General features: G+C 38.8%; 1 protein-coding gene across 3 annotated transcripts in view; it reads left to right on the top strand.

Moving 5' to 3' along the window:
* c1h8orf34 (chromosome 1 C8orf34 homolog) overlaps positions 1 to 13,989 on the top strand; it is a 304,839-nt gene that overhangs the window by 215,293 nt on the left and 75,557 nt on the right. For all 3 annotated transcript variants that reach the window (XM_073040956.1, XM_073040965.1, XM_073040946.1), the window contains exon 8: positions 2,720 to 2,855. In XM_073040956.1, the coding sequence (XP_072897057.1) occupies positions 2,720 to 2,855 (136 nt within the window). The remainder of the gene's footprint in view (positions 1 to 2,719; positions 2,856 to 13,989) is intronic.

Raw genomic sequence — 13,989 nt, 5'->3', positions numbered from 1 at the left:
TATTGTACATAATAGATCATACATAATACATGTATTTAAATGAAATGTAGGACAAATTAGAACACTATAACCATATAACAATCACAGCACGGAAACAGGCCATCTCGGCCCTCCTAGTCCGTGCCGAACTCTTAATCTCACCTAGTCCCACCTACCCGCACTCAGCCCATAACCCTCCACTCCTTTCCTGTCCATATACCTATCCAATTTTACCTTAAATGACACAACTGAACTGGCCTCTACTACTTCTACAGGAAGCTCATTCCACACAGCTATCACTCTCTGAGTAAAGAAATACCCCCTCGTGTTTCCCTTAAACTTTTGCCCCCTAACTCTCAAATCATGTCCTCTCGTTTGAATCTCCCCTACTCTCAATGGAAACAGCCTATTCACGTCAACTCTATCTATCCCTCTCAAAATTTTAAATACCTCGATCAAATCCCCCCTCAATACTATCAATACTATTAGAATACTCAATACTATCAATACTACTACAATACTGTAGAACGGTGTATTAGTTACTAACTGTTATCAATGGGGGAATTCATTCAGTGTACCTGTATGCTGCCATGTTCTTTTGATTTCCATTGTAACATTCAAGACGATTGTCGATATCTTTGTAGTTCCTAACTTGTTGAAATAGTGAAATCATTGCATTTTCACTCCCAGCCGTTCCTTGCATCTTTAAGCCTGAATGCTTGAAACTGCAGTGAGCAAAACAGTTTTGAATGGTCATACTGATTATTTCACACAAACTATCAGTAAAAAAAAATCACTGCTTTTTGAACCCAAGCACATGCAACTGATGCTGTTTAAAACTGTTTGCTCCAAGCACCGTGTAGTGTCAAATGGCCACACAAATGCACTGTTCTGATGCTAGCTCGAAACTGTCCTGCCCATTTAAGCAGCAATAGTGTCCCAAACAAAGGGAATCTTGGCTATTTCCTCAAAGAGTTGGCTCAATAAGTGGCCCTGATTAACCTGATCACCTGAAGTCCCAATTAACCGGAATCCACTGTATTTAAGAAAACCTCAGTTACAGAATAGCATGCAACCCACAAGTGCTTTTGCATGTTATAAGACAGTAAATTTAAAGATATCCAAAAGTAAAATAAGTATTTTTCAAGGATTTCAAGATGTGAGGATTCTTCACCTACTACTGATTTAACTATGCACAACACGTATTTTACCGAGTAGGTAAGCATTTAAAAATTTCTGATCCACTTTTTAAAAAAATTATTTTTAGTGAATCGGGTATCACTGTCAAACGCAATCATAGTTCCCCTCAAAGCCTTGCTTAGCTATTTTAGAGAATAAACATTTGATGTGGATTTAGAGTCACACATTCTAATGGTACCAAAAGGCATTAAAGCACCATATGTGTTGCTGCATTCCCATATCTGAGCTGCCACTGCTAATACTTTATTTTAATTCTAGATCCATTTAATTAACTGAAGCTTAGATTCCTCTTCTACTATGATGGGATTTTATCGAATGTTTGCCGATCATTATTAAGAGTGATTTTTTACACATTATTTGCCCTCCATTAGATGCCTCATTGTGATCGTTGCAGTTCAGTAAACATATAATCTGTAATTTAACATGAAGAACTTGGACATCTTTTCGGCACACGTTATTCTCACTGTAAAATCCACAATTGAAATTGTTCAGTGTTGCTGAGTGAGAGTGAAGGAATTTTTAAAACATACAACTGAACTAAGTCTGATTCTGAAAGCACTATTTAATGTGTGCTCAGCCTGCATGATGATACTACTGTTCCTGAATGCCACAGACACCCCAGCTTCCATTAAAAGAATACAAATCAGACTAACCTGGTGAAAAGTGACAATGCCCTGGCCAGAAATTCCTTTTGTGTAGCTATACTGAGGCTAGAAATGAGCATTGTACCTTCTCTGCCAACTATAAAACCCACGACAATATGTTCGTAATATCTTTGCATCATTTTAATCTTTTTTGAATGAATTTCAAAAAGGTTTGTACAATAATCTGCTCATAATAAATCTAACGCAGGTTGTTTAAATCTTATTATGATATTTGAAAATCAGGTGACTATTGAAGGCAGGGAAGAGATTCAAAAACAGTTCTGCCAGCTTAGATTATCAGATTTGGTAAGGGAAGTTACAATTAGTTAGTAATTGATTGCGACAAATAGTATGCACCCCTCCAAAAATAGTTCCTAGTACAACATTTTTAGTGAGCCCTCCCCCACACCCCCATCTTTGATATCTTCACATGAAATGTTCTCTTCTTTCTGAAGATGTGTGTAAGTCATGTTATTATGATGCTGTTAGTTGGGCAGAGTGGACTAACAATATTGGCAATGGGGATGGGGAGAAGAGGAGGGTTAAGAGATAATGTAGTGCTGTAGATCAATGGAAAAGTAATCTGCTACACCCCCCACCCACCCTAGCTGCATAGAAAATACCTTCTTTTATTGACTATAGAGAACTCTGAAGGAACTGAGAGGAGCTGAGTCAAACACTGCTCCTACTCATTAACAACCACAATTATATAGTGTCTTTAGTATAGTGTCTTAAATTCCCACATGTGAATCTAAATATAGTCATCATTAAAAGAAGTTATATTATTCGCAAATGTTACTGTTTAATAACTAATTTCCAAATCACTTGCTTCCTACTTGTTGCATTTTGATAGATTTAACTTTCAAACAAATTGATAGATCCTGTTGAAATTTCAGAGGACCTGGATGATCTGAGGATGGAGGGCATTACTGATCACGTGCCGTCTGGTAACAGGTTTAGCCAAGGTCGAAGCCTGTACTCTGCAGAGCCTCAAGCCAAAGTTACGCTCAACATCTGCTCGAGGTGTGCCAGGTATTGTAGCACCCGTTTTGAATCCTTACTGCTGATGTATTGTTACTTATAAAGTCACCATCTTTGATTCTCAAATATGGACTTGATTATTCTTTCCCTTTGGAGCAACTTTTAAGCTACATCCAAATTTTCAAGTAACAAAATGCCATCTCCACATTGGCAATACACTGCAATAAAATGCCTAGCCAACCAGTTGCTTCCTTAAAACTCATCTGTAAACTTATTAGCCCAAAATCTCTTTGCAGTTTGAAAATGCATACATTTTTTTAGTGGCAAATTTCTGAATGAAATCAACTCCAGTGTGGTAGGCCTTTCTAGTTGTGAATAATATTACATGACAGAGCACTTACAAGCTCCACTCATAGAAATTCTTTGTCAGCCAGTTAAGCCATGCTCTCAAATTTACCCAGGTTGCAAAGCTTGCAGGCATTCTAAAATAATTAATTTTAATTACACCATATTTATTTTTTAATATTATCTAATACAATAATACAATAAAATATTGGGAAATGTGGAAGCAATTAAATAGATTTCTGTTAACTAATTCAACAAAAATCTCAAGAATCTTGAGGCATTCCTTCTCTCGTCAATACTCATTTTTGAAATGTGTGCAGGTACAGAACCTTGGCCAGATTTTGTGGCAAGCAGATTTTCTGGCATAACTACTGGGGAAATGATGGAATTTCATGTCCTGCTGCTGGACTCCAGGAGGAATACATTGTCTGAGCACAACTAGGAATTAGCTGGGAAGTATCGTTCAGGATCTTTGGGAATAGTGTGTGCATATACAGGAATACTGAACTTCCTGACAGTTGAAAGAAATATCCAGTCTAATGTTCCTTTTGTCCAGTATTGCCAAATATTTCAACGGTAGTAATGTCAGATCCCTCAATGAAACAGACATTAAATGGTTCCAAAGACTAAAGTATGCTAATATTTAGTTCTAGGTGTCTTGACATTTTGGTTAAACTTAATCTTTCAAAAGTTCTTTGTTGACCTCCTTTTCAAATTTATTCTTTAAGGTATGGAGTATCATCAGCAAGACAGTACCTGATGTGTTCTCCCAAAAATGTCTGGGAACATTATCTGGGTCCTCTATAGGCAGTACAAATGCGGCCTCTTTAAATCCTCTTCCATACTCAGAATTCCACCTCATTGTCAGCAAAACTGGAAATATGACCTTTGGTCCCTTCAAACAAATTGTTGACATAATTTGTGAAAAGATGGTACCCCAGCTTGTTTTCTCTGATACCCCACTACCAGTCTAAGTATGATTCACTTATTTCCACTCTATGCCTTCAGTCCTTGAGCCAATTCATAATCCGTATCAGCGTATTACCTTTCTCTCATGCTTTCTAACTTGCTGATCACCCTCCTCGCTGGGATCTTATGGAACACCTTCTGAAAATACAAAAACACTGCATCCACTGATTTTCTGTATTCTAGTTTTTTTAGACACATCATCACAGAGTTCTGGTTAATTAGTCTAAAATGATTTTCCTTTTACAAACTCATGCTGGTTCTAATCAACCCTTTTATTCTTCACAAAATATTCAGTTATTAAATCCTTCATTATAGATTCCAGCATTTCATGGGCCATTGACTTTAAGCTGATAGGTCAATAGTTCCCTGTTTTCTTTCTTAATTCTTTCTTGAATAATAGGATTACATTTTCAATCTTCCATTCTGCAGGCAAAATTCCAATATCTTTCAAACTTTGGGAAATTGTAAGTAGAGCATCCACTATTTCTAAAGCCACCACTTAAAGGGATGTTTGATCATCAGGTTTCTGGATTTATCAGCTTTCAAGCTCACCTATTTCTCTCACACTATTTAAGGACTAAAACTTCACTACTTTGTTTCCTCCTCCTCTCATGATTTTTTTCTTGTATGTTCAGCTGATTTTATATGTGTAACTCTCAGTTCGGCTAGCGACTTAATATAGGGGGATGATAGCCCCCGGCCCGGCCAAACTTAAGAAATCTCATTTGGGTGGATGCTGCGCGATGTGATCCCCTGTTACAAATCAGTACCATGAAATAACAAACAGTACACAATATGCAATTAAAAGATTGAGCTTTATAGTTCTTAGTTTGACTGGTTAGAGAAAAAAAAAAGAAAAAGAACAAGGGCCCATTCTCATGAAGCAGTCTAATGTGCAATTTTGGAGCTCACTGATAGGGCCGCTCATCCACCATTGACCTCCTCTGATTGTCGCTGACCCTCGGACCCTCGGTCCAAGTTCACTCCATCCGGCAGTCTACCAACTCTCTCCATTCGCATCTTCTGTCTTCCTCTCTCCCCAGCAAAAGACCACAAGTTCCCGGCTCTCAGCCACAGAAGAAAGAACAACATCCCACTCATTGGCTAGCTTGCCTTGTTATCTCTAGTCATAACCCAAACATTGCTGCTACAGAGAAGCCATTACCTTAGCAGTGGAACATTACAGAGAAGCCATTACATTAGCAGTGAAACCTTCCAGCGCAGTACATATGTCTTCTACTATGAAAATGCATGCAAAGTAATTATTTAAATCTTCTGCTGTTCCTTTGTCTATTCTCCTGGTCTTAAAGTTTTTGCTACTGGTTTTAATGTTTCCTGCCTGTCCTCTCTCAGATACTATCTTGCATTTCGTCATCAATTGTTTGCGCCTCGTTTGTTAAAGCACTCCCAATTGTCAGGCCTTCAGGAATTTCTGGCAACTTTACAGGCCTCCTCCTTGGATTTAGCAATTTCTTTGGTTTCTATTGTCAGCCACTTGTTGAATTTCTTCTTCTATTGGTGGAGAAAGTTAAAAATAACTTTAGTATTAATATATATGTCATCATATACAAGCCTGAGATTCATTTTCTTGTGGTTGCATACTCAATAACCTTAATTGAATCGATGAATGACTGCACCAACAGGGTGGACAACCACTGCAGTGTGCAAAAGACAACAAATTGCGCAAGTGCAAAAAGGAGGAAAAAAATTAGGAATAATAAACAAATAAATAAGCAAGCAATAAATATTGAGTACATGAGACGAAGAGTCCATAGGTTGTGGAACAATTCAATGATGGGGCAAGTGAAGTTGAGTGAAGTTATCCCTTCTGGTTCTAGAGACTGATGGTTGAGGGATAATAACTGGTGGTGTGAATCCTGAGGCTACTGTCCCTTCTTCCTGATGTCAGTACAAGAAGAGAGCATGGCCTGGGTGGTGGGGGTCCCTGATGATGGATGCTGCTTTCCTGTGACAACGATCCATGCAGATGTGCTCAGTGGTGGGAAAGGTTGTCCCCGTGATGGACTGGGCCACATCCACTACTTTTAACTTTTTCAAAATTACAACAAATTCTTTCCACAGTCCTACCTTTCAGTGTATTCTCCCAGTCAAGCATAACCAACACTCCTCTCATGCCCTCATAGTTTCCTTTGTTTAAATTTAGGATCACAGGTTTGCATTGAACCACATTACTTTCAAACTCAGAGCTGATTTCTATCGGATTATCAGTGGCATCACAAGTAGAGCTGCTGCTACATAGATCAAATGATGTGGGTTGATTTCCTGACCTTTGTGGAGTTTGTGTCTGTTGTGACTGATCAAACTGAGCCATACAGAAGCTGTAACTCAGATATACTTTAAACAAATATTCAAAACAGCAGATAATATGAAGAGAATCTGGTTCTCCCATTCTCACACAATACTTCATACTTTTAAACACAAAGACAGCAATAATTCATTAACCACAGTGACTATAATCACTTACTTAACTTTAACATTTCAAATATAGAAAAGTAACTTTGCTAAATGATATACAGTGAATTCCAGTTAATTGGGACACATTAAGTAACTGCCCCAATTAGCCAAAGTTTCATTGAAGTAGTTAAAAAGGTATAAAAAAGACAAAGTATGATTTAACTGAATAACAAGGTATATATTTACAAAGTAAATGAAACAGAACAAATTAGAACACTATCAAAAGTACTATAGTACCTTAAAACAATGCTTTAGTTATTGACAGAGGAATGAATCCATAGTACACTGCTGTGTTCTTTTGATTGATTGTAAATAAACAAAATCAATACCTTCAAATTCAGTACTTGCTGAAGTAGTGAAATCATTTCATTTTCACTCCCGGCCATTTCTGGCATTTTGAAGCCTGAATACCTGAAACCCCAGTGAGCAAAATTATCTGAATTGTCTTACTGCTTATTACTCATTTCTACTTATAACTATCAGTCACAAAAGTCGCAGATTTTTTGAACAAGTGACGCTATTTAACAACTTTTCTCTCTAAGCATGGAGCAGTGTCACACGACATGCACTCGATTGGCTTTAGTTAAAAACTGTTCAGCAATAGTCTCCTGTTCTGGTTAAGTGGCATAGTGTCATAAATAAGCAAAGGGATTCCCGGCTATTTTCTTAACTTATTTTTGTTCTTTAAGAGTTGTCCCAAATAAGCAACAACAACTTAATTGGAATCCATTGTATTACAATGGTCACACATCCCAACTAACAGAACTCCTTTGAATATTCAATATTGGTGGCTGGTCTGACAGAGTATAAGCACAAACTCCGAGACACCCTAAGTATATCGTACCTCTTCTGTCACAGTGTTGAGGATGGGTCCCTGATTATGCAACTAGCCAGAATATTAATGTGACAAAACAAACCTGTCTGAACTGTGCTTTGAGTGGCAGGAATATGCTTGTATGATGAATTAATACAGGAAAACACCATGCTCTGTCATGCCCTATTCTCATTCCGTTCATTTACTGTCTTCCCTGCATGGTTTCAGTGATACAGATTCAGAATGTTCCATACCTAGTTATTGCTTTGAAAAGCCTTAAAGCATCAATTGAAGTTAAATTGCGAACAGGTTCTATTTCCTGGACTGGTTCTCATTTTAGTTAATCCGTAGTTATGTGGGAGTAACTTTATTACTCCAGAATAATTCCTAATTGTGTGTTCTACCTGTGACTGCATGGTTTTTCTTAAGAGTTCTCCAATTTTCTCCCACATCCCAGGGAATCATAGGTTGATTGGTTAATTAGCTATAGAAAGTCACATCTAAAGTGTAGGTAAGTGATAGAATCTGGGGCAGTTGATGGAAATCCAGGGAAAATAATATGAGATTAGTATAAGTGGGTGCCTGGTGGTTGGCGTGGACCTTGTGGGAGAAAGGACTGGTTTCCATGCTGAATGAGTCTAGTAATATCACTCTTACTTAAAGGACGTGAGAGCAGTGTGGAAGATTGATCTTGTCTTGAGAGATTATGGTATTGAACCGGAATAAATTTCCATTCAGTTGAAGCACAGCTAATGGTGGAAAATATAGACCAGTGAATAATGGTTGTAATATCGGGAACGGCATGACCCAGGAAATTAGAGATATATGTAAATGAACCCTATAGCTATCATGGGGAAGTTAACCTACATAGAGACTGGGCAAAACAAATTTGTCAAAGTAGGGTTGAAGATGAATCCATGGAATGTACACAAGATAAATATTTTGAATATAGAAAATAGAACAGTACAGTACAGCAAAGCCCTATAGCACATGATGTCTATGTCAAATTAATCCAATTTCCCTGCACATAGTCTATATCCCTCTATTCCCAGACTGTTCATGTGTTTGGTCTAAATGCCTGTCATATCTGCTTCTACCACCTCTCGTGGCAGCTTATTACAAGTATTTACCACTCTGCAAGAGAAACCAGCTTCATAAATCTCCTTTAACATTTTGTCTCTGACTCTTAGACCTTAAGACATAGGGGCAGGATTAGGTCATCTGGCCCATCGAGTCTGCTCCACCGTTCAATCATGGCTGATCCTTTTTCTCTATCTCCTCCTCAATCCCAGTTCCTGTCTTTCTCCCCGTAAACTTTGATGCCATGTCCAATCAAGAACCTATTAATCTCTGCCTTAAATACACCCAATGACCCAAGCACCAACTCATCCTGCAAGTTAACCTTCAGGGTGTTCTGCACAAGGACTCCAAAGTCCCTCTGCATCTCAGATTCTTGGATCTTCTCCCATTTAGAAATAGTCCGCACATTTATTTTTTCTACCAAAGTGCATGACCATGCATTTTCCAACATTGTATTTCATTTGCCACTTTCTTGCCCATTCTCCTAATTTGTTCAAGTCCTTCTGCAGCCTACATGTTTCCTCAACACTGCCTGCCCCTCCACCAATCTTCGTAAAATCTGCAAACTTGGCAACAAAGCCGCCTATTCCATCATCTAAACCATTTATAAACAGCATAAAAAGTAGCGGTCCCAACACCGACCCCTGCGGAACACCACTAGTTACTGGCAGCCAACCAGAAAAGAATCCTTTTATTCCCACTTGTTGCCTCCTACCAATCAGCCAATAGTAACTTTCTGTAATACTATGGGCTCTTAACATAGTAAGCAGCCTCATGTGTGGCACCTTGTCATAGGCCTTCTGAAAGTCCAAATATACAACATCCACTGCATCCCTTTTATCTCTTTCACTTCTAATTTCCTCAAAGAATTCCAACAGGTTCATCAGGCAGGATTTTCCCTGAAGGAAAACCATGCTGACTTTGTACTATCTTGTCTTGTGTCACCAAGTACTCCATCACCACATACTTAACAATTGACTCTAACATTTTCCCAACCACTGAGGTCAGGCTAACTGTTCTATAATTTCCTTTCTGCTGCCTTCATGCCTTCTTAAAGAGTGGAGTAACATTTGCATTTTTCCAGTCCTCTGGCACTATACCAGAGTCCAATGATTTTTGAAAGATAATTTCTACGTGTTGGCACGTGGCCTAGTGGGCAAGGCATCAGACTAGTAACCTGAAGGTCACTGGTTCGAGCCTCAGCTGAGGCAGCGTGTTTGTGTCCTTGAGCAAGGCACTTAACAACACATTGCTCTGCGACATCACCGGTGCCAAGCTGCATGGGTCCTAGTGCCCTTCCCTTGGACAAAATCGGTGTCGTAGAGAGGGGAAGGCCTACAGCTTGGGCAACTGCCGGTCTCCCATATAACCCTGCCCAGGCCTGCGCCCTGGAAACTCCAGGCGCAGATCCATGGTCTCTCGAGACCGACGGATGCCACCATTTCTAATGCCACTGCAATCTCTAACACTACCTCTTTCAGAACTCTAGGGTGCAGTTCCTTTGGTCCAGGTGACTTTTGTAACTTTAGGTCTTTTAACTTTTTGAGCAACTTCTCTCTTGTGACAGTAACTGCAGCCACTTCTCTTCCTTCTCACATTACAACATCAGGCATATTGCTAATGTCTTCCACAGTGAAGGCTGACACAAAGTACTCATTTAGTTCATCAGCCATCTCCCTGCCCCCCATTAATATTTCTCCTGCCTCATTTTCTAGCAGTCATATATCCACTCTCATTTCTGTTTTATTTTTAACACACATGACAAAACTTACTACCCACTTTGATATTATTTGCTAGTTTGCTTTCAATTTTCATCTTTTCCTTTCTAATGATTTTTTACTTGCTCTCCGTAGGTTTTTAAAAACTTCTCAATCCTCTATCTTCCCGCTAATTTTTGCTTTGTTGTATGCCCTTTCTTTTGCCTTTACAATAGCTTTGACTTCCCTTGTCAGTTACAGTTGTACTATTTTACCATTTGAGTATTTCTTCATTTTTGGAATACACATGTCCTGCACCTTCCTCATTTTTTCCCAGAAACACACACCATTGCTGATCTGCTGACATCCCTGCCAGCAGCTCCTTCCAATTTATTTTGGCCAACTCCTCTCTCATACCACTGTAATTTCCCTTACTCTACTGAAATACTGCTACATCAGACTTTACTTTCTCCCTGTCAAATTTCAAGTTGAGCACAATCATATTGTGATCACTGATTCCTAAGGATTCTTTTACCTTAAGCTCCCTAATCGCCTCAGTTCATTATACAACACTCAATCCAGTATAGTCGATCCCTGGTAGGCTCAACGACAAACTGCTCTAAAAAGCTATCTCTTAGTCATTCAACAAATTCACTCTCTTGTGATTCATTACCAACCTGATTTTCCCCAAATCTCCCATGACTACCATAACACTGGCCTTTTGACTTGCCTTTTCTATTTCCTGTTGTAATCTGTGGTCCACCTCCTAGCCACTGTTGGGAGGCCTGTATATAACTGCCATCAATGTCCTTTTACCCTTGCAGTTTCTTAACTCAACCCACAGGATTTAACATCTTCCGATCCTATGTCACATCTTTCTACTGACTTGATGCCATTCTTTACCAGTAGACCGAACACCACCCATCTGCCTACCTTCCTATCCCTCCAATATAATGTGTAACTTTGGACATTCAGCTCCCAACTATAACCATCCTTCAGCCACTATTCAGTGATGGCCTCAACATCAAACCTGGCAATCTGTGATATTGCAACAAGATCATCCACCTTATTTCTTTAAAGCTATTCCCTTTGGTATTTGACATTTCTACCCTGAATAAAAACACTCTGATGTTTGTACCCTATCTATATAACTCATGATTTTATATACTTGATCCACAACCTCTGATGTTGTTGAGAATGCAATCAAAGTTTTTCCAACCTCTTGTTTGAACTAATACTCTCTAATCCAGGAAACATTCAGCTAAACTTCTTGCTTTTCCCCTACCTTTATGATTTTTTGGTGTCTAAATTTCAAGGTTCCCTTCCTTAGACAACCTTGTCTGAGTCTTTTGTTGCTAATTTTCAATTGTTAGTTCAGGGAAAATAATTTTGTGAATATATTATCACCATTTTTAGAATGAGTAAATATTTTGTACTTAAGAATAATAATTCAAGGTATCAGCAATGTAAAAGAATTATGACTTGACAACATTAGCAAAACCCTTGTTGAGTTTTAACTGTAATTGACAGTTAACTATGTTGTTATTTTATTAATCTCCTCGGTCAGCCAATCAAACCTATTTCCAATAACTGCACTATGTTATGGCATACCAGTATGATAAAATAATATTGATTCAAATATTCTGAAACAACTGTATAGATTTTGCAGATACAGACTTGTTCATCTTTTCTATTTAGAAACAAGTATGAAAAAAGATGCAAAGTCTCAACTTCACATTAACTTCAAATGAGAATAATATACTACTTGCACAGATGTGTGATGTTGAAATATTGTTTATGATAATCTGGACAGGAGATTAAGTCACATGGGATCGCAAAGAGTCATAAGTTGGATCCAAACTTGGTTTGTTTATAGGAGATAAGAATGTAGAAATAGAGGTGTGTTTTTCTAATTGGAAGTCTATGACCAGGTATGTTTGGCAACAATCAGTGCAGTGACCTCTGTTGTTTGTAATATACGTTAATAATTTTGTTTAAAAAAAAATGAAGATCTGATTTGCATATTTGCAGGTGACATGGTGGAGTTGTGAAAAGTGGGAAGGATACAACAGAATATATGCCATTTGGAAGTTTGGGATGTAAAATTGCAGATGGAAAGTGAAATATAAGTATACAGTAATTGGCAAGCACCCTTAGGAGAACTGATGTACAGAGGAATCTGAAGCTGAATGTCTATTGGTCCCTGAAGGTAGCAACACAAATGCAAAGGGAGTAAAGATCGTAGTAAACATGCTTACCTTCATTGATTAGGGATTGGAATATAAAAGAAGGGAAATAATGTGTCAGCTGTATATATCTTTGGTTATGCCACTTCAGGAGTATTTTGTGTATTCTGGTCGCCACATTGCTAGAAAGATGTGGTGGCTTTGGATGGTATGCAGAAGCAATTTACAGGAATAGATTTGGAGAGCATTATTGGCCTGGATAAGAGAGAACTAATTATAATAACAGGTTGGACAAAGGGATGCTCTAAAAATAAATTGGGAAATTATAAGCCAGTGAGCCTAATGTCAGACAGTAAGCTCGTGGAAGATATTCTCAGGAACTGTATATACAGTACATAACTATTTGGATAGACAGTGATTGATTAGGCATAGTCAACATGGCTTTATGCATGGTAGGTAAATCTTACAGAGCTTTTTGACACAGTTACAGGAAATTTGATGAAGGTAAGGCAGTGGATGTTCTCTACGTAAACTTTAGCAAGGCCTTTGACAAGGTCCCTTCATGGGAGGTTGGTCAAGACGGTTCAGTCGCTTGGCATTCAAGATGAGATAGTAATGTGGGTTAGACATTGGCTTTGTGGGAGAAACCAGAGTGTGATAGTAGAGGTTTGCCTCTTTGACTGGAGGCCTGAGACTAGTGGTGTGCCATAAGCTGATAATGTAGTAATCTGGATCAGCAAATTTGCAGATGACACCAAGGTTGAGAGTATAGTGGACAGTAAGAAAGACTATCAAGGTTTGCAGAGGGATCTGGACCGGGTATAAAAATGGGCTGAAAAATGGAAAACAGAATTGAATACAGACAAGTGTGAGGTTTTGCACTTTAGTAGGACCAACCAGGGTAGGTCTTATACAGTAGGGCACTGAGAAGTGTGTTAGAACAAAGGGATATGGGAATACAGATCCATAATTCATTGGAAGGGCATTAAAGAAAGCTTTTGGCACATTGGCCTTCAATAATTAATGTATTGAGTATTGGGGATGGAGGTGTTATGTTAAAGTTGATTGAGATGTTGGTGAGGCCTAATTTGGAGTATTGTGAGCAGTTTTGGTCACTTGCCTACGGGAAAAATGTAAACAAGGTTGAATGACTGCAGAGATAATTTATAAGGATGTAGTTGGGTCTGGAGGACCTGGGTTGTAAGGAAAGATTGAATAGGCTAGGACTTTATTCTGGGAATGTTAAAGATTGAGGGGAGGTTTGATAGAGGTATGCAAAACTATGAGGGGTCCAGATAGGGTAAATGCAAGCAGGTTTTTTCCACTGAGGTTGGGTGGGACTACAACTAGACATCATGGGTTAAGGGTGAAAGGTAAGAAGTTTAAGGGGAACATGTGTGGAATGAGCTGCCAGCACAATTGGTGCTTGATTTCAATGTTTAAGGGAAGTTTGAATAGGTACATGGACAGGAGGGATATGGAGGGTTATGGTCCCGGTGCAGGTCAATAGGAGTAGGCAGGTTAAGTAGTTTTGGCATAGACTAGATGGGTCAAGGGACCTGCTTCTGTGCTGTACTTCTCTATGACTCTATGAGACGCCTGTACGTAGGTGCTGACCT

The sequence above is a fragment of the Hemitrygon akajei genome, chromosome 1 (genome assembly GCF_048418815.1).
Source record: "Hemitrygon akajei chromosome 1, sHemAka1.3, whole genome shotgun sequence".
Taxonomy (NCBI): domain Eukaryota; kingdom Metazoa; phylum Chordata; class Chondrichthyes; order Myliobatiformes; family Dasyatidae; genus Hemitrygon; species Hemitrygon akajei.
This window is presented reverse-complemented; position numbering and strand designations above follow the sequence as displayed.